The following is a 12,405-nucleotide window of genomic DNA, read 5'->3' as shown; positions in this document are numbered from 1 at the left end:
CTAATAATAATGAGAATTACAAAAAGAAGAATATATTTGTTCCATCCATCATTTTCTACTCCGCTGTTCTGGCTCACGGGTGGGTTGAAGCTTAGTCCAGCTGACAGACCACACCCTGGACTGATCGTGTGTAAATAGTGATAACAAACACATAAATATTAAGAGGTATTGTGAGTACTTCATTTAAATTAGGAAATGAAAAAAAGTACAGTGCCTCTCATACTAATAACAAACATTTTTAACATTTAATAACGAAGGCTCATCTTACATAGTCCTGCAGTAAGTCAAATATGAGACACAGCTCTTCCTCCCTGTTAAGCAAGCTGTGCTGCTAGGAGGTTCAACTTTTTATCTGCATGAATGCACTCCGCAACAAGTGTAGACGGCAAACACAAAAATGTTGCTGATAGACTATCTGCCGGTGTCAGCGTTCCCTCATCTTTTTTTTTTTTTTTATAATAAAGGGACCTTAAAAACACCTTTACATGACAATACAGCAGTACTTATGCACGTCGAACAGTTTCAAATAAAAAGTCAATCAAGGTCGTGACAAAAATCTTTGCTCGTAATTCTTTGATGCTTGCTTCCGGAAAACCTACTCTTCTACCTTTGTTCCTGTCTTCTCTCGTTCCTTCTTTCCATCCTGCCTTTTCCGTCACACCTTTTTATTCATGCAGCCAACCTTCCGTCACTTAAACTTTCTTTTCTGGCTTCCTTCCTTACATCCTTCCTTTCACCTCAGACCTGATTTTTCTTCTTTCCTTCCTATCCTTGTCCCATCCCTCCATTCAACCGTTATGCACCAAGATGTACCCTTTACTTTCCTTCCTGACCTTCTTCTGTCTCTACTATCTTTTCTGCGCTTTTTTATTTCCTTCCTTTTATTAAAAGTGTTTCTGCTTTCCTTCCTTTGGTACCTGTTCAATACTGCTTTACCGCTTCCTTTTTTCTTGATGCAAATTCAAATTGTTTATTATTCACAATAGCTGTAAAAAACAACAACAACCTTTTTTCTGTACCTTTTAGCCTCATTGGATTGGGGATATACCCTGAAAGTTTTGTCAGTTACAGGGCCAAATATACAGTAAATAAACAATCATTCACACCTATGGACAATTTCTAATATTCAACGAATTTAAAATGTTTTTGAAATGTGGGCGGAGGCCCAAGTACCCGGAGAAAAACTCCACAAAGAATGGCTGTAGACAAAATTCGGACCAAGTACATATATATATTTCAGAAAAAAAGGATTATTCAACTAAAACATGGTAACCCAAAAATATATTATCTAGCCTTCAATGGAACGTACAACGCTGCTATACTACCTCCTTTGCAACCGGTGGCAGTGTCCTCCATATCTGACGTACACCATCCAATCAGGACGTCGTTCTAGATAGTAGGCGGGGCTAGTTTGTCTGCTCTGCTTTCGTCCCACGGAAAGCGTCCAATCAGAGGCAACTGAAGCCAGACACCGCCAAGATCAGATTGTGAGTCGCGCTGCAGTAGCAAGGCTAGCCGAGAGTGCATAAGAAGAAGCTAACAACACTTGCTAACTTGTGGAGTGCACCGGTAAGGACGTGTTTTAACGCCTTTCTGACATTGTTTTTTTGTGACACGGTTCGGAGACTCTGTGGACGTTATAAAACAACTGGGCGAAGACCGCCAACCGAGTTTAAAAAGCTAACTCCGGTGGTCTTGTCGATGTCAGCTGTGCTTAGCTACGACTGGGTGCTAGTTCTAGCCCTGTCGGCTAACAAAGCGCCGGTGGCTCTTCATTGGTGACCGCGAGTTAGCAACTTGCTAACAAACAGTCATCGCCAAGCCACCAGTGTGGGTAGTTTTCACTAAGTACTTAAGACTACTTTCTACAAGCAACCCACCCTTAAAAAGTGCCCGAGTTGTGATCTTAAGAGTTTCGAATGCGTGACTATTTAACGACGAATGAGTGCAACACAACAGTGGCTTCCTGAAAGTCGTTAAAACAAAGTAGTAGTGTAGAATGCGGACTAGCAAAACTAAATGTTAAATTAGCAATGAAGCTGTATTGATGTTTACATTTAAAACGCGCAAGACTATTATAAATACATTATTCTGAAGTTGTAGAATCATCGGGCCACCATTTGGCGTTGACAGGTGTGCATATGGCGAGTATGATCAACCCCGCATCGACCTATTGAAAGTCTTGACTAATTTCGTGTTACACATAGTATGTTTTGTTTCTTCCTGTCGTACACGCGAATACAAAAACAACAAACCAAATATATAAACATGAAATCATTCTCCCGACAGCATGCTCCCAAAGTATAGTTTGACTTTGCTCGCAATGTTTCCTGTTTGCTAAGGATTTAGACCTCCTCTTCCTCCGCTCTCAAATGCCAACAACAACGGTAGCCGCCGAAGCAGCAGCTCTTGTACTCTCGTAAGTGCACACAATCTCGCCCGCTTTATCCCCCCGTTCATCCGAACGCTGGCCCAAACGGCTCACCGACTTCTCGACTTTCGTGGCGAGGTGGGGGGGGGACCGGACTAACATCGCCCAGAATCGCTTTCAAAGCGTGTGTTTAGCTCGTTAGCTAGCAGCGGGGCTCTATCCAGCCACGGTTGGTTAGCGGGATCAGTTAGCTAGCCGCACCTCAACAAAAGAGTGCACCGATGGGGGATACGGGCCTAGTGTGCATAGTCGTTCTATACAATTGTCGGGGTGCCATTTTTTTTGGCCCGTGTTAGTTGGTGTACGTGAAGTTCTTGTGTTTTCTGAATACCTGTAGCAGAAGTTCGCCTTCTCTCTTCCTTGTGTAGGCCTTGTGCGCTCATAACCACGAAAAAGTTCATAACCTCTTTTCCTATGCCGCCACACTGGGTTCATTCTTTTCAACGGAGATCCAAACATGTGGTTCGGATCCAAAAGTTGTTGAGGGTCAATTATTATTGGGTCTGGGTTTAATGATTTAAGCTCTTTGACTATCAGGCACACCATTTCTTTGGAGAAATGACTTGCCCCTTTTTATAGTTGCATTAAGTTTCATTGTTAAAAAAACACACAACACACCGTACCTATGTTTATTTTATTGAGTTTTTGTCCCAGTGGCAAAAAAACTTTTTGTAATTGAGCTGAACTAGTTTGCTTGTATTTGCACCCTTTTCTACCACTGGGCTCTGAGATCTACACAATAATAGTGCTCAAATTACATGGACTATTAAAACATGTTTAGCTTTGTTGGGGGATCCAATTAGAAATACTCCTCTTATGATTTTCACACTTTTACACTCCCCAATACAGGGAAGATAAAAAGATTCAATTAATACCATGATATGAATTTTAGACTGTATCGCTAAACCCTCAGTCTCTGTTTGAAACAGTTAAGTCTGGAGCATCATACATACATTTATTTGCAAAGAACATGTACATTAGTACAAAATGTAAAACGTTTTTTTTGTTAAAAAATATTTTTTACATTGACTTTTACACAAAATTTATAGACGACAGCAAGTAGTACAGTAGCTCTTGCCTTAACTTAAACCATTTTATAAACTTTGGAAACAGACTGCCTCCCTCACACAAACTGTTTAGTGTCCTTGAATTATTAGAGTAATAACTTTTTATATTTTGATGGTTTGCAAATGTTACAGCACATTGTGAATATTGTACTGAAGCTTGGTTTGAAGAAAATAGCAATATCGAATTGAAATCACAATATTTGTCAGAAAAATCGCAATTCAATTTTTTCCTAAAATCGTTCATCCCTGTACTCTAGAATTTTTTTGCAGGGGCAGGTGATCTGGGGAACCGTGTCAGTGTAAACAAATGACACTTGACTAGATGGATAGATAGATAGATTGTAGTTACTTTTAACACGCAACTTGTATCTCATTCAAGTAAAAAAAAAAAGTATATCTCAACAAACTCGTAAGTCGAGTCACTATTCAAGGCAGCATGGTACTAATATGTTGCTAACTCGAAAAAGTATTTATTCTAAGTACTGTACGTTAAGTTTAGTAGCTGCCTAGAATTAAACAGATTTGACCAAATTTAACTTGATTGAGCCCAGACGCTACAACACAGGTGTGAACCTAAAGGCAAGGGGGCCGGACCCAGCCCGCCACATCATTTTATGAGGCCCGTTAAAGCAAATCATGCATGCCTACATTGTTTTTTGCTAAATTCTACACCTAAACGTCCAAACTGAGCCATGAATGGTCGTTACCTGAGCACACGCGATGTCATTTTCATTCCGATAGCAAGTGGCAAAATGTGTTTTTTAAAGGTATTATTTGTACATGAAAATAATGAACATATCACATTAGTTATAGACAAAATACTATCTTCTTACTGCTGAAAATGGCAAAATGAGTCATGAATCCCTTTAACATTATTGTCCAGGCATTGCAGAACTCTGGTGTTCTGTTCTTATGTTGCGCCGCTAATACTACCTGAGAAAATAGGACATTTATGTGTTAGTGGCTGGGTTCTGTGTAAAAGACAAAGGCAGGTAAATGCTGCAATTTCACACGATCTTCGTTCATGTTAATGTTTAACTATTCATTTTCACATAGAACATTAAAGTTGTGCTTGCTATCTATAATCTAGCCGTCTGTCTATCTCTTAAGGGTCTGAATAGTGAAACAGAAGAAGAAATCCCTTTCCAACTGAGGCTCAGCTTCCCCCGGTCCTTTGGGATCATGGCTAAAGATGTAAGTGACTACACACCCATGTCATGACATGAAGACATGACCTACTTTGTATGATTGGATTATGAGGGGATATTATTTGACATTTCTGTCATTTGCAGGCTGGTCTAATGGAAACAAACGGAGAGTTGAAGGTTTTCATTGATCAAAATCTGAGCCCCAGCAAAGGTAGAAGCTGTTTTTGAAAATAATTTTTGCAACACTTAAAAAAATGTACACGCACAAAAATCAAGTACAGTGGAACCTTTAAAGCTGAAGTCTTGAATACATTTCAAAAGTTGCCTAAAAAGTAAAAAACAAACTGAGAAATTTGAATTACTGACTTTAAACTAGGAAAATTACTACTCAAAGTTCTGAGTCACAAAATCTGGGTAGCTGTATGTACCTCAACGTCACTCTGATGTAACACAACAGTGATGATGTGAATCTAAAACATCAACTAAAAGATGCAACCTGTATTTATTGATTATACTCGATACTTGAATTTACAACTACTTGTTTGACGTGACAACTGGTATGGTGCCTGTTGCTCTAATGCTAAACATGCTTCTTGAGGTTGTCAGCCATGTTATTTGTTTACTTTTGATATATTCTGCTTTACAGCACTTTGGATTCCAGCCACTGTTACGCATGCTTTCGTGAAAGATCTATGCATATTTGACACTGCACATAATTAAGTACCGGTAATAAAAGTAGAACATAATGTACACCGAAAAGTGGCCTGTGTTAAGTCCATAAAGTGGGGCACACATATTCCGGTAATCAGGCTAGTAAATTGAATCATTTTCCCTCCACTGCGATCAAGTCAGTAAATACCCTATTAACGTGTTCCTCAAAGATTATTCTCCTGTGTCATTGAGTGAATTTTTAAATGACTTTTTACCCCCCAAAAAGATTGTTCAATGTTATAAGTGCCACTATATTTGTGTCTTCTATCAGCACTTGAACAACAGTACGGACTGATTGCACGTACTCTCACGTGTCTTGTTAGGTGTCCTGTCTTTGATTGCTGTCCAGCCTGCCACCGCCCCCATGGCTAAGCAGCTCCTGCCCAAAACGCTTGGGCCGTCCAATGTGAATATTGCTGCACACATGCAACATTTGCCACACATGGTAAGTCCTCATTGCCACAAAGTATTGTCATCGATATCACCATGTATGCTCCCCATTAATAATAGACGTATACAGTATGCCATGCAGGCTAATAATCAGTGGCTAATAATGCACAGATCTCCTTCTTTGCCATGTCTTGCTGTTGTGTAAGCCCCCTCCATTATCATTGTGAATGTGACCTGGCGGGAGAGTAGCTGGGAGTTGATCCTAAGCTTATCAACCTCTATAGTCAGCAGGATTACATCCATCATCCCATTATATACATAGAATGTATACATCATGAAAATCAGCTTAGATATCACCTTAGTACGGGATCGGGTGCCTACTTTCACAATGCCTCAGTTTCAGCACATGTGAAAGTTGTCAACCCTGTTATTGGTATTTGAGTGACACATCACCTCAATCTTCCAAATACTGCTTAGTTGTGTTAATTGTCATGCAAGTACACAAAATAACTTCTTAAAGTAAATGTTAAATGTTGAGAAGTATATTATTGCCCCCTTTTCTTTTCCAGGTGATTGGAACACCTCAGAGGCCAACTGTATCCAATACTATACTGGTTAACAGCCCACACACACCCAATTCCCAGTTTCTCACTCAGACTCAGCCTTCTGATGCCTCTCCTTGGTCGTCAGGGTAAGTCCTCAAAAGATTGGCGAGGAGTTCTTTTACTTTTGCAAACCACAGCATGAGCCGATGAGCACACCGATGTTCGCAGGAAGCGTGGCAAGAAAGGCGAGAAAAATGGGAAGGGCTTGAGGCATTTCTCCATGAAAGTGTGTGAAAAGGTGCAGAAGAAGGGGGTTACCACGTACAACGAGGTGGCAGATGAGCTGGTTGCAGAATTCAGTTCGGGCGACAACCTCATGTCACCCAACGACTCGGTAAGAGCCGCAGCTCCAGAATGATGCAAACCTACACACAACTCAAACTGGGAACTACAAGGTACTCTTTATCTTGCTGATGTTTGAAATGTTTTTTTCCGTTTAGCATGTATATGACCAGAAGAACATCCGGCGGCGTGTGTACGATGCCCTTAACGTCCTCATGGCCATGAACATCATCTCCAAAGAGAAGAAAGAGATCAAGTGGATCGGCCTGCCCACTAACTCAGCGCAAGAGTGCCAAAACCTTGAGGTACTGTTAGAACTCACCGCATGTCACTTCTGTGGTGTCTCTTTTGTAAGTTATTTTTGTTGATGGCAGGTGGAGCGACAGAGGCGGCTTGAGAGGATCAAACAGAAACAGGCGCAGCTTCAGGAGCTCATACTACAGGTAGGGGTGGCTGAGAGCCATGTTTCCACATAGCTGTAACACAACTGCCAAATTTTAGGGATCATCCGTATTTTGTTTTGAAATCACTTAACACTAACTGGCTACACTTACATTATGGCTCAAGCATTTGCTTAGGCTACCTCACGGTTGCCTCCCTGGTGAGGTGTCATGGGGAAGACCCAGGCCATGCTGGAAAAACTAGCTAGCTTGGGAACACCTCCTTCATCCGCCAGGAAAAACTGGACAAAGTGGCCGGCTTCCTTTCTTAAACTGCTTCTCCTGTGACCCAAACCCTAGCTAGATGCCGAACCCAAGATTTCGAAGTGTGTTGATTCGATTTGAACACCAACAGTTAACGCTATAATATGGAGCTCATTTGAAAAACACTGTTTTGGTGAGTTAAATACAAACTAAGAATATTCATTTCATTTCATTATTTATATGGCACTTTCACAATAGTTGCAGCTGTAACAGATAAATGTGAGATGCATCATTGTTCAAGATGCAAGGGTTAAAGCTGGGGATAAAAAGTAGTAGCTTTACGGTATATATAAAAATGAGTGTGTTACACAGACTAATAATGAACTAGCCGTGCCGTGGGCTGATATTAGATTCGATAGATATGATAACTCTGAGAAAAAATATTGTTGTATCACGGTATTATAATTACAGCTCTAAAATGACCTTTTTTGAAATATTTGGTTGAAGTCAGCACATCTATACACATTGAACAATCTACTGTATTTTGTTTTTAAGCAAAATATGATATAATACAGTATTTGGTACAGAAGAAACGTTTACCATGTTAAGTTTAAATAAGTAAGTGTTAACATTCTTCTGTTTTAATTCTTAGTAAATCACAATGTTCCATCACTAGTGAGCTCTTTTTAGAACAGACCTGTGGGCCACTCATGTTGTCCTTTGGCCTAATTAGTACCCAATGAGACCATTTTTAAAATTTTAATTTGTTTAGGAGTGCATATTTATCAGAGCAAAATGCATCTCGGTTGTGTCTTTTTGGTCTTGCTTCTACCGTCAACCTCTTCCTCCATGCCTACTGGTCTCTACTCGCGCGGAGAAAAAAAATCAGTAGAGGCAATTAAATTCAGGGATGGCTCATTTACTCAACTCTACAATCAGCCAATCATGTTTTACCTAGCCTAGATGTTCCCTCAAAAAAAAAAAATGCTGTAGTGTTACTACAGTGATCCATGTTCACTTGTTCAAGGCAAACTGTTGTGTTGCAGCAAATAGCCTTCAAGAACCTGGTTCAGAGAAACAAGCAGAGTGAGCAGCAGGCAAACAGACCTCCACCGCCCAACTCCATCATCCACCTTCCCTTCATCATCGTCAACACCAGCAAGAAAACCGTCATCGATTGCAGCATCTCCAATGACAAGTACGCCATTTAGTGACCACACACGACGACAGCACTTTCAGTTTGGACAAATGTATCTGTACATGTGCCTTAAATAACATTTGCTGAAGATATTTTCTGTTCTTGATTGGCAGGTTTGAGTACTTGTTCAACTTTGACAGCATGTTTGAGATCCACGATGACATCGAGGTACTGAAACGTATGGGCATGGCTTGCGGTTTGGAGGTGGGCAAGTGTTCGCCGGAGGATTTGAAAGTCGCACGCAGTCTGGTGCCCAAAGCGCTGGAGCCCTATGTGATCGGTCAGTGCCACACCTTGCTTCTATTTCACATCAAGAGTCACGGTTTCACATGATGATGTCTCTCCTTCACCAGAGATGGCAAAGGGCCCCATCAGTAACGTCTACATCACTGGGGGCTCCTCAGCTAACGGAGCCCGTTACACATCCAGGTGAGTGGCATTTCAGTTTTATTTTGAGCTTTTCCCCCTTGCAGTTTGTCTTTTAAAATTCCCTTCCAACTATTCGAATTGTTGGAGGTAGTTTTAATTAGCCATGGATGTCACTGATAGTACAAATGTGTTTTGCCCATACATTTCCTTGAATAAACTTTAATAATGTCTTAAATTGACCATCATTGTTTGCAAAGCACTTTGGACTATTACACTATGCAGTAAATTTAATAACTTTTTGGAAGGAGTCAATCCCGTGCCCTCCGATTGTTGATGCGAGCAGTCAGTGAGCCTGAAAAAACAAAAACTAATTTTTTTGGGGGGAAGGTTTTTAGGGTGTCATGGCTTGGTAAACGAAGGATATGCAAGACCGTGCTTATGAATAGTGGCTGCTAGAGGATAATGCAATGTGATTGCAGAAACGCCAATGTTTTTAATTCATTTTATTGTGCAAGTTTAGAAAAATAAACAAAATATATTCATAAGAAAGCTAAAAAACTGACAATCTTTTTTTTTTTTTTTTTTTTCCAAAAACACACAAAAATCTAAAGAGACATGCCTTTCATTGGCCATCAACCATAAAAGTGATAGTGGTCCATTCGGGTGCCCGAGGGCATAATTTTTATTTTTACAAATTGTCTAAACACAAACATCTTTTTGTCCATTGTTCTAGCGATGGCTGCCCTGATGGCACCATGGCATCCAGCTCTAACGACTCTCACTACAGCGGCTCCCGCGTGGAGACCCCGGTGTCTTACATGGGAGACGACGATGATGAGGATGACTACGACGAGAATGATGACGATGACTAACCTGTGTTCACCTTGCCACTCCAATAAGCACAGTCTCTCAAAAGCGCCATCATGAGAACATAGAACACCCCCCCCCCACACACACACACACACACACCCTCCACCTCTTACACCCTTTCCCCATGCTCTCCCATGCCTTTTTTTTTTCTGTCTGGCTTTCTCAGGGCTGTAGATGAGTATTGAAAGAACAAGGGGAACCGTGCGTGAGGTGCCCCCTTGCCTGTTGAATCACTTGCACATGCACTGCCGTTCTGGAGGAGAGTTTTGTCCCTGGAACTGCAGCGTGTGGCCTGACTTAAAAGCTGAATGAAGTCTTTGTGTGTTTAGCTCATTTTTCTCTAAGCCATCCAATAAGAAACAAAACCATAAAAAAAACTAATGCTGTTGGAGAATGAGAAAAAAAATTGTTTGTATCGTTATGCCACTGTTCCCTATGGCAACACAATCTTTAATGTTGAACGATGGTCAAAGTATTCGCTCAAACAGGTCGCCATGTTTTCCCGATAAAGTTGGCATCCTATGATGGGGCTCCATTATACATGTTGTTTTTGTTTTGTTCTGGGCAAGAGGTTAATGTTTCTTCCATTTCCCACTCAATTGAGCTGGCTTCCTTTTGTTTTTGTAGGCAGCTGCTTAATTTACCTTATTTGCTAGTTTTTTTTGTTTTGTTTTTGTATGTCAGTTCATTCTCATGAGCGCCCTGTTTAACACCTTGGTAGTGTTTACAAAGTTAATGGCACCAGCAAAGTAATGTTTTCATAACCCAGGTTCTTGATAGGTAAATAAGCTTTGTTAATGACATGTTATGAAGTCTGTTGATGATTGTAGCTTATAGTATCCTTTAGAGGCCAGTGATATTGATACTAGACCATCTGACATTATCCATGTAACTGTGTGGTTGTATAGGTCTTTGTATACTCCCATCAAAGATCTCCCTTTCAAAACTGAGCAACACCTGTACTGACTTCTTCCAAATACCTTTTTTTCTGTATTCTAATATAAGTTTTCAAATTAAATATAGTTTTAAAAGTTTCTGGAAAATGGTCTGAGTAATTTGCAAAAACAAAACTGGTGTCAGTTAGGGATGGCTGTTATAATCCAAGTAAGAATTGTCTTGTGAATCAATTGTGTGGGATTTACTGTTGTTTTAGCGACAACCTTTATACGGCAGACATGGTTTGTTCACTATAGTTTACTGTCTAAAGAAAAACATCACCATCATTCTGATCTATACACAGAACATGTACCATCGAGTTCAGAACATTCAGAGAGATTTTGACAATCCATAAATGATTGATTTCTAATTTGCTCTTGTCAGTCACGTAGAGTACCGTTGTGTCGATCCCGAGATCAAACTTGTGGAGTGCCATAAGGCTCTCATCTTGGTCTTGCCGGAGTAAATTGACAATAGTAATTTGTTAGGGGGCTATATAGCTAAGTCCCTGGTTTCAGTTTTTTTATGGCCTAAATTTTTAATATACTAACCAAGATGGTCCAGTATTTCAGTTTAATGTTTGCTTTAGACTTGTGTTTTTTTTTCTGGTCATGAATTCATGATTATTAGATGCAACAGACATTTATAATAAAAGATGGGAGGAAAAATTTATACAAATTTTAATTTATAGTTTGAATAAAGTTATTAGTGTGATAACATCAAGGTTATTTTACTTAACTACTAACGAAAAAATTTAAATTACCCAAAAAATCGTTAATGAAATTAAAACGAAAATGTTTAAAAAAAAACCCTAAAACTACATTTTAAGTTTACAAAACTAAAACTAATTATAGCAAAAATGTCCTTAATTTTAGTCTTTGGTAATTTAATGCATGAGCCTTTGGGGATGATTTCAAATGTCATTTTAAGTAGATTTATTTTGATATTAACCGGAATAAGGACGTTTGAAAGTATGGCACGCAGCAGTGACGTCATCGAGCTGCAGCCAATAGAAAAGCACCTCCAGATGACGTCGGTGACAATTTTTCATGCTTGACTTTTGGCGGCAATGGCTCGGCTTGCCTGCTTTTTCCATTTAACTCAGCCGAAAGGCAACATTAGGTAAGAAATGCATTACTTTTGGTGTTTTTTTTAGTAATAATACCCCTTAAAAAAAATAATACTGAAACTAAATAACTAATAAAAACTAACAGACCCACCCAGATAACTAATTAAAACTAAGTTTAAAAAACAAAACAAAATCAAAACTAACTAAAATGAAAATTCGAATACATTAATAACCCTGGATAATGGATATCATACACAAATTATTCATAATATGGTGCTTTATAAATAAATCAACTCTGCAACATTTGCTCAATGGCTGATGCATAATTTTTGACTAACTATACATGCGGTATATATCTTTAAATGCCTTTTTAGCTAAACACCTAACATGTGACCAGTTTTCATTGAGTTATCTCTTAATGCAAGAGTACAACAAAACTAATACAATCCATAGACAGTGTGATGTAAAATTCGACGGACAAACCACAGGTTCATGGTATTTTTACCACCAGCCCTGAAACTTTACATTTGAAATGTTTGTCACTGTTCTTCTCGTGTATGTTTGTCCATCTAACAATGCAGAAGCTTGCTGTATTTTTTTTGGGCAATTTGAATCTTATAACTTGGAACCTCTAGTCCGAATGCCACGTTCTCTGAGGCCAATCAAATGCTGCCCCCAAATTTAA

The 12,405-nt window shown here is 39.5% G+C and overlaps 1 protein-coding gene across 2 annotated transcripts; it reads left to right on the top strand.

Annotated features, from left to right (window-relative positions):
* The first annotated feature begins 1,440 nt into the window (after positions 1–1,440).
* LOC147164490 (transcription factor Dp-1-like) lies at positions 1,441–10,749 on the top strand. 2 transcript variants are annotated; one of them, XM_086092011.1, is made up of 13 exons: positions 1,441–1,569; positions 2,343–2,419; positions 4,609–4,692; positions 4,791–4,857; positions 5,681–5,802; positions 6,317–6,438; positions 6,521–6,686; positions 6,793–6,939; positions 7,009–7,077; positions 8,325–8,476; positions 8,590–8,756; positions 8,830–8,905; positions 9,579–10,749. In XM_086092011.1, the coding sequence occupies exons 3-13, from the start codon at positions 4,681–4,683 to the stop codon at positions 9,715–9,717; spliced, it is 1,239 nt and encodes a 412-aa protein (XP_085948137.1). In that variant the 5' UTR covers positions 1,441–1,569; positions 2,343–2,419; positions 4,609–4,680; the 3' UTR covers positions 9,718–10,749. The 2 variants fall into 2 exon arrangements, with proteins under 2 accessions (XP_085948137.1, XP_085948136.1); XM_086092010.1 differs by lacking the exon at positions 2,343–2,419 and having other exon boundaries at positions 1,449–1,569.
* Positions 10,750–12,405: the final 1,656 nt, after the last annotated feature.

The sequence above is a fragment of the Leptonotus elevatus genome, chromosome 12 (genome assembly GCF_054856555.1).
Source record: "Leptonotus elevatus isolate MCC_2025b chromosome 12, RoL_Lele_1.0, whole genome shotgun sequence".
Classification (NCBI taxonomy): domain Eukaryota; kingdom Metazoa; phylum Chordata; class Actinopteri; order Syngnathiformes; family Syngnathidae; genus Leptonotus; species Leptonotus elevatus.
This window is presented reverse-complemented; position numbering and strand designations above follow the sequence as displayed.